This window comes from Spermophilus citellus (assembly GCF_964194105.1).
Source record: "Spermophilus citellus genome assembly, chromosome: 1".
Taxonomy (NCBI): Eukaryota; Metazoa; Chordata; class Mammalia; order Rodentia; family Sciuridae; genus Spermophilus; species Spermophilus citellus.
This window is the reverse complement of record NC_138182.1, coordinates 143,016,793-143,044,188: the sequence shown is the minus strand read 5'-3', so window position 1 is coordinate 143,044,188 and position 27,396 is coordinate 143,016,793. Positions and strand designations below refer to the sequence as shown.

At 35.5% G+C, this 27,396-nt stretch overlaps 1 protein-coding gene across 9 annotated transcripts in view; it reads left to right on the top strand.

Moving 5' to 3' along the window:
* Nucleotides 1-27,102, top strand: part of RAPGEF6 (Rap guanine nucleotide exchange factor 6) — a 213,992-nt gene extending 186,890 nt beyond the window's left edge. For 7 of the 9 annotated variants that reach the window (XM_081279815.1, XM_081279813.1, XM_081279814.1 and 4 more), the window contains 8 exons: nucleotides 2,539-2,562; nucleotides 6,301-6,521; nucleotides 8,465-8,653; nucleotides 11,404-11,538; nucleotides 17,817-18,042; nucleotides 20,349-20,851; nucleotides 22,541-22,855; nucleotides 23,750-27,102. In XM_081279815.1, coding sequence (XP_081135941.1) covers nucleotides 2,539-2,562; nucleotides 6,301-6,521; nucleotides 8,465-8,653; nucleotides 11,404-11,538; nucleotides 17,817-18,042; nucleotides 20,349-20,851; nucleotides 22,541-22,855; nucleotides 23,750-23,775 — 1,639 coding nt within the window. In that variant the 3' untranslated portion in view covers nucleotides 23,776-27,102. The remainder of the gene's footprint in view (nucleotides 1-2,538; nucleotides 2,563-6,300; nucleotides 6,522-8,464; nucleotides 8,654-11,403; nucleotides 11,539-17,816; nucleotides 18,043-20,348; nucleotides 20,852-22,540; nucleotides 22,856-23,749) is intronic. The other 2 variants (XM_081279812.1, XM_081279817.1) reach the window with 2 other exon arrangements.
* Nucleotides 27,103-27,396: the final 294 nt, after the last annotated feature.

Below are 27,396 nucleotides of genomic sequence, written 5' to 3'. Positions count from 1 at the left end.
GTAAAGCTCAAAGCAGTTTTTATGTAATTTGCTAAAATTTAAACCCCTAGTTTCTCTCTTTCTTTTTTGAATATATGGATAGTTCTACATTGTTGTAATTTTTTTTTAAATATAAGCAAACGCATTGTTGATCTTCACTGAAATTATCATACAGGATGAATAGTTTCAAACCTAATCTGTAATGTATTAATTATCTCTTTTTTTACTGAATATTTTTAAAAGTAATTGTTTATATTTTTTAAAAAAACATATGTTCCTTTGTTCAGGTTAATAATGCCGCTTTTTATTTGTATGTACATTCTTTAACTTAATTTAGAAAGTGCAAATTTAATCATTCTTCATCTTTATTAAAAATGGAAAATATTTATATTCTTTATTATCTGATCTTCTATGAATGCATTTTAAATTCATTTTTAATGTAATAACAAAGGCTTCTTCGAATTGCTATGTAGTTTATTTTTTTTTAAGAGAGAGACAGAGAAAGAGAGAGAGAGAGAGAATTTTAATATTTATTTTTTAGTTATCGGCGGTCACAACATCTTTGTATGTGGTGCTGAGGATCGAACCCGGGCCGCACGCATGCCAGGCGAGCGCGCTACCGCTTGAGCCACATCCCCAGCCCACTATGTAGTTTATAGAAAGTACTTTGTTAAGCTGCTCCTAGTAATTTTTATAATTTTCAGGGTATAAGTAGACATTACAGTTTTAATTTTTGGTCTGATTTTCTTTTCTGTGTTTAGAGCATTAAAAAATGGAATAATTTACAGATGCCAACTAATTCCTAATATTTAAAAAATATATACTCTGCTAAGGAAACAAAAATGCTTGGTACTTTAAAAACCAGAGTTGAAAAGCCAGGTGCCATAGTGCACACCTATCATCTTAACTAATTGGGAGGCTAAACAGAAGGATTTCAAGTTCAGGACTAGCCTAAGCAACTTAGCAAGACCCTATCTCAAAATTTAAAAATTTTAAAAAGCTAGGGGTGTATATCAGGGGTAGAGTTCCCTAAGTTCAATCCCCAAAAGAAAAAGAAAAAAACATTTGGAGTTTATGTAACCCAACAAACCAGTGTGTGTCACGATTTTTTTTTGCTTATTCACATCACTGTTCAGGAGTCTGTTTTTGTGAGTAGTTAATCTGATGGTTTCTCTAATTTAGAGATCCTCAATATGTGGAGGAGGAATGAGTGTGCCTAATCTCCTCTTCCCAATTTCCATCCCTTTTCTGCCACTTGAGACCAATACATATAAGAGATGTCATTGCTCAACAGTGTGATAGCAGAAAACATTAAGAACCAGGAACCAAAGCAAACCTGGAGGAGGGCTTGTTCACTTGTTTTGTTTTTATTTTTGTTGCATGTCCTTGTACAGTGGTCTTGACATTCCCTATTGTCTTATATGGAACTCCATTCACTCATATGTTACCACTCTGGTCCCTGACTATGTAATGAATTTGTGTCCCTGCCAGACCAGTTGATAATATACCAACTACCATCTGTGCCTCAGAAATGGGCAAAGAGGGGGAAAAAACTGATGTGAAAATTAATAAACCTGGCTGTTTGAAGTGGTTGGGGGGGAATAGCCTGGGTTGAGTAGAATAAGAAATGAGGGAAAATATCACTGTAAACATTGGACTGAATTTTTCCTGAATCGGTTTTATTTGTCTGCCAGTAGTAATCATCAGTTTGCTAAATAAAAAAAACACTGTCTTTATTTGAACAATAGCATAAAGATATACAATATGGTAAGATTTCACTGACACATTTTTACTTATATTTTAAGTTGGATTTGTTGGCCAACTGTTCTTTACAATTTCTTATAAAATACTTCATCAGAGAAATTTCTGCACGTAGAAAAGAATTGTTAATATTCCTTGTAGTTTCATTCTGTCACTTAATGAATGGCTTAAAAAATATTTTCAAAATCACATTCACAAATTTTATACTTCAAGATTTTTTTCTTAAAAACTTTTAACTCAAAATTTATAGTATTTTCATTTGAGCTTCTTATAATAAACTGCTACATGAATTTATTAAGACCCTCACCCTCAGTGAGGCCCTGTCTCAAAATAAAAAATAAAAAGGACTGAGGTTGTAACTCAGTGATAAAGCACCCCTGTGTTCAGTCCCCAGTACCAAAATACATACATACACATATACTAAGTTGTTTTTTAAAAATCCATCACTGGGGGGGCTGGGGATGTGGCTCAAGTGGTAGCACGCTCGAGTAGCATGCGTGAGGCACTGGGTTCAATTCTCAGCACCACATAAAAACAAAATATATTGTGTCCACCTAAAACTAAAAAATAAGTATTTTTTTTAAATCCATCATGGGGTTTCTTTTGGCCTTCTGGACGTATCATAACTCAAACCCTTGCATTCCCTTAAAGTCATTTTACCATTAAGCTACAGTTTTTTCCTGGTGAAATATTTCCATTCTACCCTGTCTACATAGTTTTTCTGACTTTCAACTGTTGTCTGTTTCTGTGCTTTCCTGTTAAAACACATGCTTCAATGTTTGTGGCTCTTGCTTACAGGAAGAAGAGGTGGCGGAGTCTGGGGTAAGTGTAGAGATGAACACAACTGGAATGAAGGTTGTGCAACTCTTAACATATAATGCATCCCTTTCATTAATGCACGCATATAAAACAGCATGTGTTCTATTAACTCTGTCAACCTACATTCCTGACAAATGCCTTTTGCTAACAAGGTGAACGTAGTGATAGAACTTTTTAGGGTTTTTTTGTATTTTTTTTATGTATTTGTTTACTGATTTTACTTTTCCAATACTGATGTTCTATAAGCCCATTTTAATTTTTTTTTAATTTAGCAGGATCTCATAGATGATGATAAAGACAAGGATGGTAGTGAATATTTGTTATATATTTCCCATGTGCCACACGTTGTTCTAAGTTTTCTAAATGAATTAGCTGTTTAATTCTCCTATCATCCTTTGAGTAGATGTTATTCCCATGGTATAGATGGGGAAGATGGAATTGCCCAGTTTTATAGCTCATTGATAGTGAATCCAAACCTAGGCATTCTGACAAGACTCCACACCACATTTTTCTTCATTACCATATTTTATTTTATAAAAGTAAACATTTGGGGCTGGGGATGTGACTCAAGCGGTATCACGCTTGCCTGGCATGCACGGGGCGCTGGGTTCGATCCTCAACACCATATAAAAATAAAAAATAAAGACATTGTGTCCACCTAAAACTAAAAAATAAGTGTTTTTTTTTTAAAGTAAACATATCATGTCAGTGGTATAAAAGTGGATGAGAACTGTTTGTGAAGGTTGCATTTTCCATCACTTTTCCAAAAAGAGGCAATCTTTATTCAAGCTATATTACGCAATAAAACTAGAACCTGATTTTAATTCTTCCAAGCCATTTACACCTGAGATTTCCAACACTGATTGAAAATTATTTTAAATTTCTACCAGCTTTGCTAAAAGACTTTCTTAACTCTCTGTAAAACTGTTAGAATAAAAAACACCTTTTGTTTTTTGTTTTTTATGCTTCTACATATGTAGATATTCGTTTAGAATCGTAAATTGTTAAGTTTTTATATATCATGTACTTAGTCCTTTCATTTTTAGATCAAAAGAGAGATGACTTTTATGGGTGAAAGAATTATATAAGAAGAATTTTCTTAATACTAGTGAACCAAGAAGTTAGATTTTTTATTACATGTAAGAAGAATTATTTTGTGAGCCATTTTCTTTAGTATTGTGTCTTATTTGTGGTTTTGTTTTCTGTTAAAGCTTAGCAAATTTGGCTTTCCTATACTTCATTCCTTCCTTCCTTTTCTGTGTTTCTTGTGTATTTCTTCCATATCATACATTTATGTCGTAGTCTTTTCTGTCTCTTCTAACCCAATATTAATATTTTAAAGAATAATACTTGGACAATCATAGTGGCTTTTTGAGGTGATTAATGATTTAATACATTCACTTTTTATTCAGCTTTAGGATTTGTATTGTATGATAGTTGATGCTTACAAACAGATATTTTCATTTTACATCAGTATTTCCTGTTTTGGAAATAGTGTGGAAGACACTGTCATTTATTACAGTGTTTTCTTTTTTAGAATTTTGTTATCTATACTGCCAGGCATAGTGGTGCACTCCTATAATAATCCCAACTACTTTAGGAGGTTGCAACAGAAGGATCACAAGTTTGAGGCCAGCCTGGGCAACCTGACAAGACACTGTCTTAAAATAGTTTTTAAAAGGATGGAGAATTTGGCTCAGTGCTAGAGTGCTTACTTAGCATGTGCGAGACCCTGGGTTTAATACCCCGTTCCACAAAAGAAAAAAAAAAGAATTTTTATCTATCCTAAATTTGTTAACACCCTCTCTTTCTTTTAAAATTATTAAATATTAGTATATTGAAACTTGTTACTAAATTTTAGGACTGAATTTTACTTCATTTCTTTGAATCCAAAGTTTTATCAGTTGACTCCACTATTATTGTATGCAACACAAGAAAATCACTGCAGTGGTCAAGTGTGGTAGCATATGCCTGTCATCCCAACTGAGGCAGGAGGATCACAAGTTCAAGACCACCCTAGACAACTTATGACTCTGTCTCAAAATAAAAAGGGCTGGGGATATAGCTTAGTGATCAAGTGCCCCTGGATTCAATCCCCCTGTGCTGCCAATCCCCCAATCCCTAGCTCACTGCTTTATCCTGTTACCAAAATTTTACTTCATGCTATTGAAAGATCTCTTATAAGTCTGTGAACTTAGGTTTGAATTTTTATTACATTAACCTTATTGTGTATATATAAAAAGGAAAACAAGCAAAATAAATTGGTTTAGATCTTTATAAAATTTCTTCATATTCAGAACGTGAATCTTCTGAAACACTTTTAGAGTCATTAGTTTCTGGGTTTTCTGCAGTATACAGAGACTCAAATGCACACAGTTTTGTCTTCTGTGCCATCCAGTGTATTGATAATCCACCATCTTAAAAATATGGCATAATGCAAGCTCCTGATATTGGGTTCTGAGGCTGGCTTTGCAAGTAATTAGAGCTAGCCACCTTTTGACACCTTTGGGAATGTTATTGAAATTGTCAAATTTACTCTCTTTATATCATTTGATCCCTGGAATCTGAAAGGGTAATTTACTCATATCAATATTCTCTCTTCCAAATCATTCTGCAAGTTTTAAGGTTTCTGCATCACTTTAAGTAGTATCACTTTTAAGTAGTGATGACTAGATCAACAGTTTCTGCCTAACCAGCAGCAATTGAAAGTTGTCATCAAATCTTAATATACCCCTATTTCAAGAGATCTTAAAATGTGATTTTTTTTAAATGCCATAACACTATTTTAGTTGTTTCACCTAATTTAAGTATGTGAGCACTAAAGAACAAATTGTTGTGTGGTTGTGATCTGTGTATTTAGAATACTTATATGTAAATATGAGGCAAATTTAGAAAATGAATGGATATTCTTGTTTTAGAACAGCAGCTGCCTTCAAATAAAAATCATTCAAGAACCTTGTGTTTGCTAGTCTTGTTAAAGGATGCTTGACAAACAGTAGAGTTGGGTGAAAGTGCAGGTTATTTGAATTGTTGTTGTTTTTACTCAACTTGCAGTTCCATCACATTTAGCAGCATTACAAAGTTAATTTCAGATTCCCCTTCCTTAAACCCAAATATTGACTAACTATTCCATATATGAGAGGAAATATTGAAAATTTTTTTACATTTCCGATCTCTATTCTGAATTGAATAAAATGCTGTTATTTTCAGCTAATATCTTACTAGTAAAATTGGACAGCATGCCCAAAGTAATCCTGTTCTAGACAGGAATGGTGATTGTAATAGCGTGTCCGTGTGTCCAGAGTAGCACAGATGAGCAAAACTGCTCTAGAAACTTCCTTATGGGAGAACCTTCATGCAGATATCTGATAGATGATAGTCTTGTGTTGCCAGACTCTTGCCATATCTCCAGAGTGTGGATGGCTTCTAGGGCCAAAGGAATGCTTTTTCTTGTCACAGTTGTACCATGGTTGCATAGGCACAAACACAGGTCTGATAGAATATATTGCGTAGGGAGGAGTTGGTATCTTATTCTTTAGAAATTTGCATTTTATCAAATCTTATTCTTTATTCAGAAAATCGCCATATGTGCCAAATTACTTTGCATTAATGCTCTTCATCTTTTAACTCATTTGCGTCAGCATGCAATAGCATTAACAGAGCAAAATCTTTTAATCTTCATTCTTCTGTGCTTAATTCTCATCTTTACCACCCCTTATTTTGATTTCTATCCTCTTACAGGTCACTCAGTCAAGGCAGCACAAATTCAAACATGCTGGATGTTCAGGGAGGTGCTCACAAAAAAAGGACACGCCGCAGCTCTCTGCTTAATGCCAAGAAGCTGTATGAGGATGCCCAAATGGCAAGGAAAGTAAAGCAGTATCTTTCTAGTCTGGATGTAGAGACAGATGAGGAGAAGTTCCAGATGATGTCATTGCAGTGGGAGCCTGGATATGGTACCTGTGAGTACAAGTTTTCATTTATGTGATACTACAGAGGATAACAAAATAGATAGTTGGTTCCCCAGAATTATGCTGAAGTTCCAGGAAAATTAACTTTGTACTGACATACCCTAAACATCATGTAATTCCGTTAATCAGATCCAGAATCTTATTCATCCCTGATATTCAAGAAAGAGAGGGATAATTTGTTATTCTTTAAGAAGCTTTATAAAGCAGGGCACAGTGGCACACACCTGTAATCCCAGCAACTCAGGAGCTGAGGCAAAAGGATTGCAAATTCAAGGCCAGCCTTAGCCACTTAGTGAGACACTGTCTCAAAATTACTTTAAAAGAAGGTGAGGGAATGAGGATGTAGCTCAGTGATTAAATGCTCCTGAGTCAAATTCACAGTACCAAAAAAAGAAAAGCAGCTTTATAAAGACATCTTGTAAAACTTGGAGCCTTACAGAAGAGTCTTTTTGTTTGAGAACATTTTTGCATTGAGCTTAAAATGAAGGGTGAAATTTTTACTTTTTTATTTAATGGGTATTATAATTATATAATTGGTCAATTAGAAAATATAAGAAATCTGATTCAAACATTAGAGATAATAGGTGTTTTGCAGGTGTCAGGTAAAACAAGAAAAAGCCAGGCATATTCTGATAATATCTAGAAAATACAATGGAAAAAGAGATTCTGTCCTCAATATTGAACAACCCCTTCCTGCCACCCATGCTGGCATGCTTAACAAACAGGTACTCTGCCACAGAGCCACACTCTCAAGCCCTATGCTGACTTTTTTAAAAAATTTATTATTATTATACATAGTGTTTTGGTTCCTTTTGAAAAAAAATTATACATATAAGGAATTTGATTTCCCACTTAATGCTGACCTTTTAAAAATTAAGTATAAATAACAAACCATGTATGTTAGTGAAATCAAGAACTGATATAGTGTTGAGAGAAAGGTAGAATGTGTTTCAAAGCTCTAACTCAAAAATTACATTTTAGGATAAATTCGTTGATGAGTCAGTGTTTATTGTCCCCAGGAGTCCCTGTGTTTTAGCTTTCTGCGATATTCCCTGATGTTTATCACCCAAAATATTCACTAGGCTCTCATAATAAAAGCATAATTACTAACTATTACATCTGTGCTGGGACATTTTAAACATCTATTTGCTTTTATCCTGATATTTAAAGCAAACATATTATGAAGTACTAAGGTTATACTTACCTACATAAAACCATCCTGAATGACTGAGTGAAGGATTAAAAGTACTGCATGGGGCTAGGGATATAGCTTAGTGATAAAGTGCTTTCCTGGCATGCATAAGGCTCTGGGTTCATTCCCTAGCACCACAAAATAAGTAAGTAAATAAATAAATAAATAGAAGCACTGCCTGAAAAAAGAATATCCTTTAGACTATGGTATTGATTATGTGCAAAGGAGCAGCTCTTTCATTTCTTAAGTTCCCTGGGTTTTTGAGCAAGTGCACCTTCATCTGAAAGATGCACCAAGTGTTACATAGTGGAAGGGAGTTTTCCAGTCTAGAAAACTAAACAATTTATTTTAATAGGAATCTAGAGAGTATAGGGCTGAGGAAAAGAAAGGCACACAGTTAAAGAGGGCGGGTGGCTAAATCATGCAGGGTCTTTTAAGGCCATGTTGTAAGGCTTTGGGCCTTTATCCTGTGAGCAGTGAGAAGGCATATAAAGTTGTATACAGGGACATATGGAGAAAGAAAGTGATATGATCAGATTTTCATTTGGTAGAAACATTTTGCCATTGTATGGAGAATGGCTTGAAGTCATGAAATTTATGAAAGGTAGTTTAAAACATTTTATTTTTGTGCTAAAAATTAGTGGTATTTAATAGGCCACTTATTGTTGCCTGTGGTAATAATAGCCTTGCCTAAAAAAGAAGTTCACTTACCTTTTTTTTTTTTTTTTCCCCTCTCCTATAGTGACCAAGAATTTAAGTGAGAAAAGATCTGCCAAGTCATCTGAAATGTCTCCAGTGCCTCTGAGGTCAGCTGGCCAAACAGCTAAAGCCCATTTACATCAGTCCCACAGAGTAAGCCAGGTTCTTCAGGTACCAGCTGTTAATTTGCACCCCATCAGGAAGAAGGGACAAGCAAGAGACCCTACATTGAGTGAGTATTCACAATTAGTATTATATTCATTCAGTTAAATTCCAGGGGGATTAAAGTGACAATTACAAATGCTCAGAAGATGAGCTATTGTAAGTTGTGTAATATCATCTCTTAATGAATCAGTTTAAAGGATAAAAAGAATACCAGTTTAAGTATATTCTGTTTGATTTTTCCTAGAGATATTTGATGATAGCATACTTAAGTTTTGTTTTTGTTTAGTTGTAGATGGACACAATACCTTTATTTATTTTTGCCCCAGTGCCTTACACATGAGGAGCAAGTAATCTACCACTGAACTACAACCCCAGCCCCAGTGTAAATGTTTTAAATGCTGGCCTTGGAATTCCTGTAAAGCTAAAATCTGTTTATCACCCCAAAAAAACTTATAGTAATATATCTTGAGTATTTGCATCAAACCCTGGGCAATACATCAAGGGCTTACTGCATTAAAAGATGTATTTAATAAAATACCAGCTACAGATGTAACCTACAAAAACTGTGACAGCCAGCCAGACACAGTGGCACATACCTGTAATACCAGTGACTCCAGAGCATCAGGCTGAAGGATTGAAAATTGAAGGCCAGCCTCAGCAACTTAGTGAAACCCTATCTCAAAATAAAAAGGGCTGGGGATGTGGTCAATTGTTAAGTGACCTTGGGTTCAGTCCCTGGTAACAAAGAAATAGAAGAGGAAAAGAAAGAAAAAGAAAAAAAAATCTATGTGTGTGTGTGTGTGTGTGTGTGTGTGTATAATTTATATATATAAATATATATTTGTATAATTTCCACATTTCTTTGCCACTTTTAGACCATGTAGACATTATCCAAATTACTTTTTTATTGTTTATCGCTATTTCAGCTTTTAGGTGGGAAGCTACATTAAATTTGATTCCTAAAATTATTACTTTAATCTAGACATTATATATAATACATATTAAATAGAAGTTTGTGAATTTAATTTCATTTTATTTGAGTTACAAAGTTGAAAATAAAAAAAGAAAGAAATGCCCCCTCCCGTGCCAAATTTTCAGTCTGGTTTATATAGAGACTCCCAGATACTTCAGTATTTGTTTATTGTTATGCAGGGGGTAAATACAGAACATATAAAAGGAAAAATAAGAGGCACCTTTAGCAGGAGTGAAAAGGCGGGGCTTCAAAAGAAAGCTTTTTGGAGATAAGATTTAAGCAGAACCTCAAGACATTGATGAGGAAGGAAGTAATTAGGGGAAGGTTTCAGAAAAGTTGCTTCAAGCAAAGGAAACAGCTTAGTGTCTGCAAGAAGCTACAAGTGCTTTGCAGACTGGCTGTAAATTTCATGCAGAGTATTGAAAGAAAATAGTAACTAAAGTTGACAGTTAGCATTTAGGGAGTTTGAGGCACAGTTCACAGTGCTTTACTGACCATACATTCGTTTATTCTTTATAATAACCTATAAGAAAGGTAGTATTTTATTCTTACTGGGAACCAAACTCATTAATGTGTCAAAATTATAATTTGCTATGCTAAAGGCAAGTTGTGATTGAGAAGCCATTAAAGAAATTTGAACACAGGAAAGTTATAGTACAAATTATGATTGAGAATAGACTATAGTAGAGAATGCAGCAAGATCTGAGGTAGAAAGCCTGAATGGATAGCTGATGTAACATTTTATTGGAAATTGCTCAGGACCTAGACTAGTTTAGTGGCTGCAGGAATAAAAAGAATTGGATGCAAAACTGATAAATTTGGTAAGAGTAAGGGAGGGACAAGTTTAGCTTTCATTGTTTAACTTGGATATTAACACCTGAGAGACGGCACTATGTATACTGGGTATGTCCCCTCCCTCTCGTTCCCTCCCCAATAATATGGCTGGTATTTATGGATTAAATATATTGTATATTAAAACTATATTCAAGTAGTAAGGATATAGTGTGATTAAAGTGTTTTCATTGTCAAAAGCTGCTTGTTACTGGGCCATATTCTCATCAAAGTTGTGTTTACTCTGCTGGTTAAGAACAGTGTCAGTAGTTCTTTGACATTTCTTAGAGAAGACCACATTGGAAAAGTCAGTTGTCAGTATATTGAAAGCATTTTGGTTTAACTAAACCTCGCTAAACAGTGCCAGCTGTTAGATAGGGTAATGATAGAATATTTCCACTAGGCTCCATATTATTTTTCTATGAATTCATGATTCTTTCTGTTGTTTACTTCTCTCCTGGAGAGTGAATTTAGTGCTCTTGTAAAGGGCTGGACTGGCAGCCCTGCAGCCTCTTTTGTATACCCTCAGCACAGATGTACCACAGGTAGTGCCAGTGCCAGCATTCCTACACTGCCCCTGACCAATGCCTCACTCTGACTTGGAGAGGCCACCTCTAGAGGGGAGGGAAGAGTTTGAATCCATGTCTTCCCTTTAAGATTTCAAACAGGTGTGTCAATTGTGAGGGGTGGGTCACTTTATTCAGAATTCAGAGGGTGGTTTTTAACTTCTGTGACAGAGAGCAAGCATAAGTAAAAATTGATTTCTCTTCTGCCACAAAGCAAACTTTTTATTATAAACTGATCTATGACCAGCTGAATTTGAACAAATAAACTAGAGGTGAGAATATCTGTATGCCATTATCCAGTCATTTAGTCTTCGTTTGTCATTTACACATTTCAGTTGACTGTACTAGCCATTGTGCATCATGGCTTTAGTTATGTAGTGAATTAGGCATCTACAGACATTTAAATTGTAAAATGGGACTTATGCACTTCTTTGATTTTATTCTTAGGTTCAAGTTTACCTCAGAAAGTTTTAGGACCAACCGAAGAAATAAGTGGTAAGAAACATACAGAAGACACTGTGTCTGTGGCATCATCTTTACATTCTAGTCCTCCTGCATCTCCTCAAGGTTCCCCTCGAAAAGGTAAGACAGACATTTCAGGCTTGTTCTTGTTAAACTGAACAGCACTTTCTAGCACATATTTTGCTTTTTAGTCCATAAATAAATGAATAATAGAAAAGTGTAACTGTGGGCTGGGGTTGTGGCTCAGCAGTAGAGCGCTCGCCTAACAAGTGCGAGGCCCTGGGTTTGAACCTCAGCACCACATAAAAAATAAATAAATACAATAAAGGTATTATAACCAACTACAAGTTTAAAAAAAAGAAAAGTATAACTGCTAAGAGTTACTTTTTGAACTTTGCTATTTCTTATTGAATTATTCAAACAACTTTTCAATTGTTATACATCATGTAACTGGGTCTCCAGAATTCAGAGGGTGGTTTTAATTTCTGTGACAGAAATAAAAAATAAAGGCAGAAGTCACAGGTTTTTTGATCTGTGCCAGTTCTTGATGTTACTTTCTAAATTTTCGGTATTCAAACATTTCATTGGAGCATTTGCCAATAAAAATATCTACAATAATATTTTTAACCAAGATGTAGAAAAAGAAACAAATGTTTAAGGAGACTTTTTTTTTTAGCAATAGCATATTACCTTTTTATGAATCAAGATTTAGATCAGATACCTTTATAGATTTTACATTTATACTTATACAGAACCTAACGAGGTAAAAAACCTGACATCCTTCTTGTTCTTTTACATGTGTTTTTATACTAAAAAGAAATTGAGACCAGAGCTTTTCTTGGCTAGCCTGGACTGTACCTATGGAGATTCCATTTCATGTTAACTGCACATGTAGCATTCTAGACAGAGTGTGTATTTCTTACATTGGCCCCTGTACCCTCTGTTTGTACCCTGGAAGAAAGCTCCCTAATACTGGGATCTTTACAGATATACAAGAATTAGAATCTTTAAATAATTACAGCTTAAGATGGCATATAAGCAGAGGGGGAGACAAGTTTGTTAATTCTAGCAGGAGGGAGAAGCTTCCAGACTTTGCCTCAGCTCCCATGTTCTGAGTTACATCTCATTCTTCAGGGCTTTTTCTTATTTTTGCCACCTTATGTAGCAATGATGTCAGATCTGAGTTGAATCTGATTCTGTCCCCTGCTATATCTGTGTTACAGTGTATAACTTATTTATAGAGTCAGGTTTTCTCTCTGAAAGACAGGGGGAAATACCATCTATTTCAGGGTCCTCCAAAGTTTAAAGGTAATAATATTTATAAAGTCATATGTGCTAAAAAGTAGTGTCTCTTTTCTTTCCCTGCTGCCAACCCAGGGCAACATAGCTGAAACTGGCTAGAATTTTCATTCAGATTTTACCAGGGAAAGCTTCATGAAAATCAGAACATATAAGCAGCATATATACAATAGTTGTGTTTATAAACACATATTTCTCATCCTGTTGTGACATATGCATGATTTTTTTTTTTTTTTTTTTTTTTTTTTTTTTTTTTGAGGCACATAGACCTGATCCCATCTCCTTTTCTCCCTTGCCCCATCCAGAGTGCCTTTGTCAGATCTGGCAGCAGCGCCTGCAGCCAAATAATCCTCATAAACAGTGCCTGTGTGCTAATACCCTTGAAGGAGCACTTTACATCCCTCATCCCTTTTGGAAGCTATTCAGAGGTCCATTTCAGACTAGAAAATTCTATAAGCAGAAAGCTATATGCTTTATGCCTGACTATAACTTGGGGGAAGAAATATCAGGAACAGGAATACCCCCATTGGCCTTATTCCCAGCAGAAAATCCACTCTCACCATTGAAATAGAAAGGTCTTTTCTGGATTATCTTTCAGTGTGTAGCTGAGAGTTGACTATGATATTTATAGGTTTGTGAACCTGTCACAATCATATTTAGAATCCTGAAGAAATTCTCTTGCATTATTTCAGTTTGTTGTTACATATGCTCTGTCAAAACCTCAACTGAGGCACAGAGGTTGTGGCTCAGCAGTAGAGCACCTGCCTAGTGTGTATGAGGCACTAGGTTCAATCAAGCCTCAGCACCACATATGAATAAATAAAGATAAAGATATTGTGTCCACCTACAACTAAAAAATATTTAAAAAAAAAAAAAAAAACTCAGGCATGGTGGCACCTGCCTATAATTCCAGCAGCTAGGGAGGCTGAGGCAGGAGGATCACAAGTTCAAAGCCAGCCCTGGCAACTTAGTGAGGTCCTATGCAAATTAGCAAGCCCCTGTTTCAAAATAAAAATAAAAAGGGCTGGGGACATGGCTCCTGGGTTCAGTCTCCAGTACACACACACAACACGCACATGCACGCACGCACACACACATATAAATAACTCGCTCAACTGAGTATGATATTTCCATAGACAGGTTTTTGCCAATTATCTGTCATTACACTAAATATGTTATTAGGATCCGTTCTTGGTTTTATCTCGATTCTGGAATTATTTGTTTTCTGTTTTTCTCCCCTTCTTTCCTTGTGCTACTGAGGATTGAACCCACTGGTGCTCTACTGCTCAACTACATCCTCACTAATTTACGTAGATTGGCTTTGAACTTGTGATCCTCCTACCTCAGCCTCCTGAGTAGCTGGGATTACAGATATACACCACCATACCTGGCTTGAAATTAGTTGTTTTCTAACAATTTAGAAAATAATTCTGTTTCATATTTTCGTAAGAAGTAGTTAAACAAGTAAGCACTTTTAAAAGAGGGAAGTTGAGAGACTTTAAGCATTATATAGTCTTCCTCAGCACTTAAGAAAGGCAACCTCTCCACCTTAGAGCCACAGCAGCATCAGAAATGATGCTTTGTAAATATACGTGTTAATATGTATTATTTTTGTGTTCCATTTGGTTTTTACTAAGCTTTTTCTTAGTAAAATCTGCTGGAAAATTCTAGACAGGCATAATTTCTTTTGAGAAATAGTTCTGGTTACCTGTTACTCTAGTCATATATTTTCTGATGATTTGACCACTTTGGTTTACTCTCAACACTGTTACCATCAGCCTGTTCTGATCAAGATAATCTTTCTCCTATGTTCTGTCTTATTATAATATCAATGTGTTTATGCTATATAATACATTTTTTATGCATTAAAAATATTTTTGCTAGATTTCCGTTTTGCAGATGTTGTCAAGATAATAAATTTTTTAGTAGGCTGATTGTGATTAATTGGAAAGAATTAATTGACCATGTCAGGGTTTTTGCATTTCTCCCTCCAGTTGGCAGTATCATATCTGATCACAGCATCCTCCTGCGCCTCTCAGGGCCTTGCTCATCCCCTCCCTGTGAGTCCAGCACCGAGATCAGTGGCCAGAACTGCCCCGGAATAGGTGGGGTTTACTTGCAAAAGAAAATCCTTCAGATTACCAGGAGCACAGCCAAAAGAACAGACAGGATCAAGAAGGCCACTGAGGAGAATAGAGACAGGACAAGTTGTGAGAACACAACCAGAAAAAGAATGACATCCCCGTTTAGAAGATTTAGGGAAAGAACTCTTTCAAGGGAGAGACTAGTCAACAGCCAAAAAGAGGACGCAGATCACAATCAAGCTACAGACAGCTGTGAGAAAGTGAAGGATGTTGGAAGCAACATCAAAGATGAGAAAGGGAATGACATCTTCAATTCAAATAGCCGAGGCAACAGTAATATTTTAAACTGCTTCCATACGCGATTCAAGTCTAAAAGGAGGAAGACACTCTGACGAAGTTCCTTATTACAGTGTTAAATTTGTTTTCAGTTATTAATGTAAATGTAGCTTAAATTAAGCCACTTGGAGAGACAACTTAGTAAGATGCTATTAATAAGCATTTTATGATTAGTATTACAGGTCCTCTTATAACAAAGTAATCTTGATTAAAAGTGCCTTATTTGTGCATGTTATTTTACTAATGTATTGAGTTAGTAAATGTTATACTCTTGTTTTCTGTAGTTGGCTTTATTTCCTACAGCTGGGTCTGTGAGTGAAATAAATACAGAAGCTTTTCAGGAATTAGTGTTCATTTTCGCCATAAAACCCCTGGTAAAAATCTGATTTGATTATCTTTTTTTAATTATCTGATAGTTATCTCTCTTTGCCTTAGAGAATTTTATTGCCATCTTAGTACTCCCTACAGCATTATAAGCTAATGGACAAAGATGTTTTTAGGAGGCAAGAAATTGGATCTTTTTCACATCCATTTTTTGTATTATCTGTCTTTCACATATCTCTGATTGTGAAAGGAGGAACTGATCTAACAGTAGGTTCAAAGCCATTTGGGAAACTTATTTAAAACTGTATAAATAAGCTAGGTGCAGTGGCGCATACCTGTAATCCGGTGGCTCAGGAGATGGAGGCAGGAGGAATGAAAGTTCAAGCCAGCCTCAGCAATTTGGTGAAGCACTAACTCAGTGAGACCCTGTCTAATAAAATACCAAATAGGGCTAGGGATGTGGCTCAGTGGTCAAGTGCCCCTAAATTCAATTCCCAGTACCAAAAAGAAAAAAGAAATTATATTACTATGCCCCATCCCAGACCTCATAAGTTGCCAGAAGTGGGCATGGGAATGTGTATCGTAGTAAGCTTTCCAGGTGATTCTTGAAATACATTATATTTGAGAAATAACTAACACACAAGGATGAAATTATTTTCAAAAAGTAAGTCAAGTGTGTTCCAAGAATAAAAGAGCAATGGTTTTTCTTTTAAGGAAGTTTTTTTATTTTTTTATTTTATTTACCATATCCATTTTATTGATCCTCTTAAAAATTGATCAGTTTATGGGCATTAGCAAATAACAATGATCCTCAAGATCAAAAATGTGCAACTAAGGAGGCTAGCTTGTCTTGACTTAACCTGGTTCTTGGGCCCCTAAGCCATGGGTTAATTGCACATTTCCTGGGGCTTGATACTTCTCCTTGAAATAGTTAAAGAGGCCATTAATGTGATTATTGCACAACACATTTTTTTTTGAATGACTACAATCATGGGTGAATAAACTCCCAAGAGTTTTAATTCAGAAAAAGATCTTAGAGCTTAGGTAGTTGACTTCCTCTCTGTATGTATAAGAAAGCTAAGGCTCTGAAAATGCTAGTAACATACCTGAGGGATTGGTCCAAGGTCATATCCTGTTGATTGGTCCAAGGTCATATACCTGTTGAACCTCACTCCATGAACAAGAAGATACTGTTTGCTTTCTAGAGACCTGCCCCCTTGTTGGGTCACTTCCTTTCAACTTTGTTTTTGGATCCTTTTACCTCATTCCATCCTTACCCTTTTAACCCAAAGAATACAAAAGAAAATCTGGCTATCTGCTATGCAGTAAGTCACAGAAGAATTTAAAACATATAGTCACTGTTTTGTTTTGTTTTGTTTTTTCATTATATATTTTTCTAAATCTATCTGTTCAGCTGTTGAATATTCTTCAAAGAAATGAAGAAAAAGGAAAGTAGGTATATAGTTAAGTCCAATCCAAAACAATCTTTAAAAATATGGAAACAGGACTGGGCTTGGTGATTCATACCTATAATCCCAGCAACTCAGGAGGCTGAGTCAAGAGGATTATAAGTTCAAGGTTAGCCTCAGCAACTTAGCAAGATCCTATCTCAAAAAATAAAAAGGATTGTGGATATAGCTCAGTGCTAGAATGCCTCTGGGTTCAGTCCCCAGTATAAATAATAATATTAATAATAATCATGAAAAAAATAATAATGATGTTGAAACAGAACTGGGGGTATGGCTCAGTAGTAGAGTTTTTGCCTAGAATGTGGAATTCCTGGGTTTCATCCTCAGCATCACAAAAAAATAAAATAAAATACTGAAACAGTGATTCTCAACTTGGAGCAAGACTTCTTAGGTGGCATAACCAGAACATCTTTGGTAAGTATATGTAGTTTGAAAAAGCAAAAATGTAGTCCTGACTTCCACCCTTACCTCAAGGTATTATTTTGGATTTAAATCAGGCCAGGAAATATTTGTGTTAATCAAAGGAAGAGGGCATAGGGCTAAAAAGAAATTGAGAAACTCTATTATGTGTACTTCTTAATATTTGTAATGTACTTAATGCTTTTTTGTTTTATTAAATACTTGTGACTCTGGGAGAGCCTAGGCCAGATATACCCTTGGACAAATTCTTAGTAATGCTAGATTTTGGCTTTGCTCTTGAATTTAGAGTATTGGTGAGATGTGGGATAAGTAGGTTAGCAGATATTTAGGGGAGTATGTGGAGAAATTGGGCACTATTACATCTATATAGATATTTATATTTTTATTTGTCCTCTCCCTAACTACTCCCACTCATATTCCTTTGAAGTTTGATTAGAGTTTTGGTTTGTTTGTTTTTTCCATTCAGGTTATGCACTTATACCATCAGCTAAATCGGACAACTTGTCGGACTCCAGCCATAGCGAGATCTCTTCACGGTCCAGCATCGTGAGCAATTGTTCTGTTGACTCCATGTCTACAACTCTACAGGATGAACGGTGTTCTCAGACCATGGCAATCGCTGAATCCACTGGGACATTGGAAAAGACAGAGCACTCCTCAGGGATAGGAGACCATACTCAGCTTGGTCCTGGGTAAACCATCCTTATCTATGTTCAAACTATAAAACCTTAGCCAAGAGGCCATCAATCATTAAGCCGCATTCCCCATCTTAACCCTGTACCTTCCCTAAGTCGCAAGATATTCCGTAAAAGAATATAAAAGTCAAGCACATATTCTCTATGCCGAATGTGGAAATAAGTACATTTTTAAACATGTATAGATGATTTCTTTTTCTTTTTGTGGTACTAGAGATTGAACTCCAGGACACTTTACCCCTGAGGGGCACCCCAACCCTTTTTTATATTTTATTTTGAGACAGGATCTTGCTAAGTTGCTGAGGCTAGCCTCAAATTTGCCATCCTCAAATTTGCCTTAGCCTTCCCTCCCAGCTAGGGATGCTTATTTTTAAAGTGTTACTGAATTGAAGTAACTTCTAAATGATAGAAGTTACTAGGGCTCAGGATTTAACCCAATGGTAAATTTGCATGGTAGAGTGCTTACTACGTAGCATGTTCAAGGCTATGGGTTGGATCCCCAGCAACACCACCCCTCTCTTCCCCCCGCCCAAAAAAAAAAGAAGAAAAAGAAACTGGCTGTTAGTTTAAAAGTGTCTCGAAAATTGTATAATAGAAAGTACACCCTCACCGTGTGGTGGCACATGCCTGTAACCTGTAATCCCAACAACTCTGGAAGTTGAGGCAGGATGATGACAGGTTCAAAGCCAGCCTCAGCAACTTAGTAAGGCCCTAAACAACTTACTGAGACCCTGTCTCGAAAATCTAAAAAAAAGCTAGAAGAATAGGAGACGTTGGGGATGGAGGCTCAGTGGTTTAATGCCCCTGGGTTGAACCCACAGTACCAAAAAAAAAAAAAAACATGTACACCCAGTGTTGTACGTATCATAGACTGGTTGGGAAAGTGGTATCAGTCCTTAATCTTGTTTTCTGATATCATGATTTGAATAAGAATAATGAGCTATCAAAGATTAATTTTTTAAAAAAAATTTTAACTCCAGTATGACTGGGTAACAAGAAGTCCCAATTATGTACACCTATAATACACCAATAAAAAAAATGTAGAAAGAGAAAAAAAAATTAACTTCCAATTTCTCTTTAGAATCTTCCAATTTCTTTTTAGAATCAAGCAAAATAGAAATCTTCAATAAAGCATCAAAACTTTAAAGTGATTATTGTTAAGCTTCATCTACTTTAATATCTATTTTAAGGTATATTCTAGATTTCATAGAGTAAGTATTTTTATAAAAATTGGGGTTTTCTTTTTTTTTTCCTTGTTTGTTTTTTGTTACTTTTGTTTTGTTTTGTTTTTTCCTGTCCTGGGGTCTAACTCAGGGCCCCAGGTATACTAGGCAAGCTCTCTACCACTGAACTACATCCCCAGCCCCAAATTCTAAATATTTTAGATGTCACAGACCATAAGATCTCTGTTACAACTACTTTGCCTTTATTGTTAACACCAAAACAGCTGTAGCCAATACATAAGCAAATCGGCATGACTATTTCCCATAAAACTTTATTTTTTTTAATATTTTTTAGCTGTAGTTGGACACAATATCTTTATTTTATTTATTTATTTTTATGTGGTGCTGAGGATCGAACCCAGGGCCTCACACATGCTAGGCAAGTGCTCTTCCTCTGAGCCACAATCCCAGCCCCCAATAAAACTTTATTTACAAAACTAGGCAGAGGACTGGATTTGACCTTGGCCTGTAATTTTTTGACCCCTTTTCCATATTATAAATCAAAGGTTCACAAATATTTTGTGAAGGACTAGATAGGAAATATTTTAGACAAGCAGGCTGCATATGGTTTTATTTAAGCCCTTTAAAATATAAAAAACCGTTCTTTGCTCCAGACCATACAAAAAAAAAAATGGGCTGTTAGCTGGATTTGGCCAATCAGCCTAAGTTTGAAGATTCCCCCCAAAAATGATAGGATTCATTTAATAGATTGTGGGGGAAGTTGCTGTTTACTTGGTACTATAATAGGCTAACTTCAAATATACCTTGAAAAGTAAAACATGGTTTCTTAAGCTATGGATTCTTATGTCTATACTCATTGGAGAAGAGTATATTGAAATAGAATGAAAAGGTTTGCTTAATTTTATTCATTTCAAACCTTATCATTGCATTTTTCACTTAAAATGTATTTTTTAAAACTTTTTAGGAAACCTTGCCTAAGCATTTGAGTTTTTTCATTGTATGTTTCTAGTTGTGTATGTTCTGTGTTTGTTATAAGAGCTTATACTTGGAATAGACAGAAGAAAGATTGCCCAATAAGCCAGTAAATTACTTCTAATTGTGTGTTTTCTCCAATTGCAGGTGGATGCTTTCAAAACCATCTTTAATCAAAGGTTTAGCTGTCTCAGCTTCTATGAGCAATGAAGAGATTTCTCATGAGCATGTTGTTATTGAAGCAGCTGATAGTGGTCGTGGAAGTTGGACTTCCTGTTCAAGCAGCTCCCATGACAACTTTCAGAGCCTTCCAAACCCAAAAAGCTTGGACTTTTTGAACTCCTATAGGCATACTCATTTGGATGATCCCATTGCTGAAGTAGAACCCAGTGACTGTGATCCCTACTCCTGTCCTAAAGGCTGCTCTAGAACTTGTGGCCAGTGTAAGGGAAACCTAGAGACTAATCAGTTGAGACAAAGTTGGGCCTCCTCCAGTTCTCTCTCTGATACATATGAACCAAATTATGGGACAGTTAAACGGAGAGTATTGGAGAGCATCCCCACTGAGTCATCTGACAGCTTGGACCCAAAGGATGCCACTGACCCAGTTTATAAAACTGTCACTTCAAGCACAGAAAAGGGCTTGATTGGTAAGTTGTGTGCTTTGTTGTATACTTGGTATTCAGAGATTGTGGCAAAAAATAATATTAATAAGGCAGTGGAATATATTGGCCAGGATTTTATTCTTGGAAAAAATCATTCTCTTTGTCCCTAAAATTCATGGCTTCTCAAGAGTTTTGGAGTATTCAAGCCATTAAAATTAAAAGTCTGGTGAGAAAATATGTAGTTAAGGAAATACATTTGTCATGTTTTATTTTTTAAGATATTTTTGGTTCATTGAAGAATATCATCACATTACTATACAGTAGTAATAAAGATATTATTCTCTTTGTCATAAGGGGAAGAAATTATTTGGACCACAACTGCTAGGCATGCATGGTAGAAACATTTATTCTTATGTTACTTTTAGGTAGTAAAAGTGAGAGGGGGAAATATGAGTGAGCTTAGTGGTAGAGCATATTCTTAGCATTCAGGAGGCCCTGGGTTCAATCTTCAGCACCATGAAAAAAGAAAGAAATCAATCTGAAACATTTTTCATTATACCTTCCTTTTGCATATCATTAGTGTACAAAATAATTTGTGAATTTCATTCTAGGCTTTCTTAGTGTATTTAGCCATCAAATAATATTTTTGAAAAATTTATTCCCTGAATTATATAAATATTTGAATAATAGTCTCTGCTCTTCTACATATGTGGAATGACTATTTGTTAAATCTATATTATTCATGATCAGTTCTTAATTCTATGACATAGTCATGATATCACATTTAATTGCTAAAGTGTGCTTATTTTATAGTCACTTGCTAAATTGCACTATAGATTGGGTGTTTAGCTCTCGTTTTGTGTGTGTGTCGGGGCGGGGGGGGGGGGATGCTGGGGGTTGCATCCAGGGCCTTGAGCATGCAACGCAAGCACTCTACCAACTCAACTATATCCCCATCCTCTAGAGACAGGGTCTCACTGAGTTGCTTTTCACATTGTTTTTCCTAAGGTTGGCTTTGAACTTGCTATTCTCCTGTCTCAGCCTCTTAAGCTGCTGGGATTACAGTTGTGCGCCACCACACCTAGCTAAAGTCACCATTAATTTTTAATGTCCACTGAAAATAAGAGAAATTTAATTTAAGATAAATTTTCTAAGATTATGGTTTTTTTCCTTCTCTATTTAATCCAAAAGCAGAAGTTAGAAGTAAGGTCCTAAAAAAAAGATGAGTTCATCTTTATGGGTAAAGTTAAATTTGTCCACATGCTTGGATGGAGAACTAATCTGCCCAGTAGTACCACAGAACAGTGGTTCATGTCTCCAGGAAAGGGTGAAACAGCTCTCCAGCAACCCCAAACATCTTTTGAAAACTCGACTAGTCAACAGAGAATGATGGTTAGGGTGAACTTTTAAATGTTTGTCGTCTTTAGGACTAGTGTTAGTACAGGATGTGTCTCACACTTCTGTGATGTGAGTGCTAAACTGTAGAAGAAAGTTTATCATCAATGTCATCTTCAGCACACTCTTTGAATGTTTATAAAACTTAACGTAATTGTGTTTTAATGTAACCTGTGTTTTAAAACAGGTTTCAGTATTGTTTATTAAGCTAATCTGCTGTCATTATATTTAAATTTATTTTATCCATTTTAAGTTCTTTTGTCATCATCATAAGTTTCTGTGTGTGTGTTATTTCCTACATTTTTCATTAACATTTCCACTGCTTATTTTTCATGCCAGTGTACTGTGTAACTTCACCCAAGAAGGATGATAGGTATAGGGAGCCACCTCCTACTCCTCCAGGATATATGGGAATTTCTTTAGCGGACATAAAAGAAGGACCCCACCTGCACCTAAAACCTCCAGATTATAGTGTGGCAGTGCAAAGGTCAAAGATGATGCATAACAGCCTTTCTAGACTGCCACCAGCTTCTCTCAGTAGCAGCCCTGTGGCGTGTGTTCCATCGAAGATTGTAACTCAGTCTCAGAGGCATAATTTGGAGCCATCCCATCCTAAACTAGCAGATGTGACTGATGCAGATAGCGAAGCAGATGGTATGTTGACAACCTACCTTAATGGGTCTTAAATGAATTGCTGAATTAATAGAAAATGATTTTTACTCTGGCTCTTTTATGGTAATTAATGTTTTCTTAATACCTTAAAAATCTATCTAAAAAAATAAGAAATCCCTAAACATGATTGTATGTTTTGTTTTGTTTTTTTAAATAGAGATGCAAGCTGCTCTTTTTTATGATCCCAGTACCTTTCTGCTGGGTCCCAATGGAGTATTCTTATCTTTGATAGAGCAGCAACTTAGTCTAATAGGATAATTTTGAGAGGAAACACTTGACATCAGTAGAGTTGTGATTTACATCAACATATGGAAATGTTTCAAATGCCAAATTGTCTGAAATTATGTTATTGATACAGTTCCTCTTATTTGCAATATCCTTGACTGACTTTGTACCTGTGGTAATAATTTGAAAAATAATTGGCTTTCTTAAATCAAGTTTTTTTGTTTGGTTTTTTTTTTTTTGTGGTACTGGGGATTGAACCCAGGAACTGTATCCTCAGCCTTTTTTATTTTGAGACAGGCTTCTCACTATATTACCTAGGCTGGCTTCGAATTTTGCAATCCTCCTGCCTCAGTCTCCTGAGTAGCTGGGATTGTAGACATGTACCACCACACTCAGCAGAAATAAATGAAATTTTATCCTTTTGAACAGTAAAATAATAAAATGAATTTAAAACATTTATGAAATTCCAGGTTTTTTTCACCCTTTGTTGTGATCAAAAGTGTCATTACAATAAAATGTGGGCCTTGATAGGCTGTTGAGGATTTTTTTTGTTGAAATTGATAAATTTTCTAACAGCAACAGATCACTAGATTATTACTCGATCTTCATTAACATGCTGATCTGCTGTTTGTGGGTTTTTTTAATTTTCAGAAAATGAACAGGTGTCAGCTGTCTGACCATTGGATGACCCTTTTGAAGACCACCAAAAGTTTTGAAGAAGTGGACAGAAACCCTGATGATTCTGCAGGTCATTGCCAACAAATAGCTCACTGCTACTAACCCAGAGGTTTCATTCCTTGTACTATGAGCAGTGAGATAGACCTGAGTGGTACTTGCTTTCATTTAATCTCTGAAGATGCAGTTTCCTCAGCTATTAATGCTGTGCCTGGATACCATTCTGCACTTTGTACACCATACCTGCCTTGGGACCACATTACAGAACCAATCCAAACTCAAGAGTCATCCCCATGTATATCACTGTAGATTTTCCTTTCACAAATTATTTTAAAGGTAGTGGTATTGTTATTTCCAAGCCATAGCTTGGACTAAAGGACAAATTCAAAATGTCTGCCAATATCAAGCTTTCTCTTGTATATTTAAAAAGTAATTTATTATTTAAAGTGTTGTGGTTTTGTTTGTATGTGGGAGCCATTGTTAGATGATGTTTGTTTGAGGTGATAAAACTGTCTCTGGTCTGACTAAACAGAAGTCATCTTTGTAAAGATGCTGTGTTTGATCTATATGGAGATGTAACTTGATCTGAGCACCAATGCAATTGGGGGGGGGGGTAGGTTCAGTTTGAGTAAACTAAGAAGCCCTTTGCAGTGGAAGTGTTAGGAACCTTCTAGATCATGGTGTGAAATGAAGTTGCCACAGGGTTTCTTGTCAGACCTTTGGGAAAGGGGAGGGGAGGTAAAATGATAGGTGGAACCTTAATTTCCAAAGACTAATTCTTTCTGAAGTGAAAGTCATGCTGCATCTAATTATAAACTAAAAGTAAACCTAATAGAGAATGAGTTCTAGAGAATTCTACTCTAAGGAAACCCTAAACTAAAATTTCTGACAACTCAAGTATGGAGTTCATTTTTTAAAAGAAGTATAATCATAGATGTTGTAATCATGAAGACGAATTTGCCATTATGCATTGTCCGGCAACATATCCCACATCTCTCAGCACAAGTTGCATCTAATCTTAATAAAACATGCAGCTCTGAGCCATCTCAGTAAAGCTCAGTAGCCACCAAGGTACATAACTGGTTGAAAACTCTGTGGGAGAAAGAGGAGCTAGAAATGTAAAAATGATTGTCTCTTGTTTCTCATTTTAGCCCTTGAGAGACGTAGCTTTCTGGCCTCTTGGGCATGGCATTCTTAATTTAAATATTTAATTAAAATTTCAGTGACTATTTGCTGTATGTAGATTTTTCACATTTTTTTACGAATTAAATATAATGTTTTCTACTTGTATTTAAATTTTTTTCATTTGTTTTTTAACGTAAAGGCAAATGGGATTTTCATAAACTTCTGTGATAACCAAAAAAAAAAAAAAAAGGAAGAAAAGGAGGGGAGAAAAAAAAGCCAAAGCCATTAAGGTGCACTGTCCAAATCAACTTGGAGCCTAATGGATTTACTTCAAAATGGTTCTCCATATGTGACCATATAGGATTTAGTTAGTGACTTCTTTTTTAAGAATCTGTATTTTTTCCTAGCTGTCTTTCTCTCTTATTTTCTTGCCTGTCTCCTTTATTAAAATTATAAATGAATTCCAGGTGATAAATCATAGCAATTCATTTTTCCCATCAAAATGATGATCTCCTGGTGGGGGACATTAAGCTGAAACTTAAGCCTTAGAGATTAACCCCAATGTTAAAATAAAGCTAGGTCTCTTCATAGCTTTCTTGGTTCTTTGAAGAGGAAAGTGAATCAAAAATCCTGGCTTGAAAGTCACACTCTAGTAATTTGGTCTATAAATAGTGGTTCTCTGATTATAAATTTTTTATTCTGTGATTTACATAACATCCTTTTTGTGTCCTCAGCAAAAAAAAAAAAGAAAAAGAAAGAAAGATATTTTTGCTATAACCACCTTTTTATCAAGTTTGGGTATTTATTCTCACCATTTTATATCCATTACTCCAGAAAAAAAATATGTGCTATTTGCACAGCATCTGTTTATTTAGCAGGTCTTTCAAACCAAATGGAAGCCTTACTGTCTTTGTTCTTAGTGGTGTAAACAATACCTTGCTCAGAGAGTTGAGGCCTGTGGTTTTGGACTTGCACCATGTAGCTGCCTTTGTTGTATTTAGCTTTAACTGTGAGTGGATCAGCTGATCACATTGATCAGGAAATAAAACCAAATGCTTTGTAGTTTGATAAGTATAAATCCCTTACAAAATCATGAACTATTGACTTCTTTCAAAATTTAGGGTACATTTCTCAGTCTTTTCTTAGTTTCTTATATGACTAGAATGGGGAAGCCTTAACCTGTCCTTGCTCCAGTTCCAAATCCCTTTTTGTGTTTGTTTTATAAATTTAAACTTCATTGAAAAGACTAGTGCCCACTCTTCCCACCACAACTCTACATCTGCCAAAACTTGTAAAAACAGTAAACCTTGAGTGTAAACTTTTGCCAAATGTTAAATTTCAGCAGAATCTCTTCGTAATGCAAGATTTGGAGAATTAGTAAATCCAGTATATAGTTCCATTAAAGTTTATTGTAATTAACAGATTCTCATTTCCTCGAATAATGATTTCAAGATGATCTTTGGGGAGAAGAATCTTTTAATGGGTTTTCGTGAAGGTGATAAGTCAGATAGATCATTGTCATCTATGTCACCTTCCTGAGCATCTCTCCTAGACAGGAAATGCAGCAGTAATCATGGGGATTTCTAAGGATGAACTTAGAAATGTGTTATTTATAAAATATTCTTTCCCCTGCCCCACCCCAAAAAAAGGTGGAGCAGGGGGAGTTTCTTTGTATAGTTAAAACAGTGATTGTTATTTGGATACAAAACATTATGTTAAAGTGTTTGTATCCCTTGAGCATTACTTAAAGGCTAGGGAAAAAAAGGATGACTCTTCAGAAAAGTGTCAAATACATTTTTAAATTTAAACTTGAACCCCAATTCATCTTTAGCTTTTGTTGTGCTTCTTTTAAGGCTTCTTTATTTTTGATATACAGAATGCGGTTACACTTGATCTTTTAAATTGAAACGTAAGCTTATCAGCAAAAGACAAAAACAAAATTGCACCATTGTAATTATCAAAATAGCAACTATACTGCACAATTCAGTGATTGTAAGGTATCCTATAACAAGCAATGTTTGTCTCCTATTTTTTGATACCTCTTAAACTTATGTCTTTTAGAAAGACAGTGCCTCTGTATGCTTTTTGTATTTTTACTGAGTGTAAATATTTGTTATATTTTTGGTTAAGAGAATGTAAAGGTACCATTTATTATTACCATATCTACTGATACATTGGTGGAATCAATAAAGAGTCTACATTAACCTTCTCTGTACTTTATTGCAAATGTATGGAATAGATGAAATAATTACACGTGTACACTCAAGAGTGCTGTTCTGGGATCTGTGTTGGTTAGAAGTCAGCCTTATTTTTTTAAGTGTGCAGAGAAATTGAAGTGGTCTGTTTTTGTTGATCATATGGAATCTGTGAAACAACAGTTTGTTTAGGTTAAAGTTGTATCTTGATTACAAACCAATTAAGAGTGACTTAAACTCCATTAGGGATTGTTTTTCTTTTATAACAGAAAAGACCCCAGACAAACTGTTCAGGGCTGATAT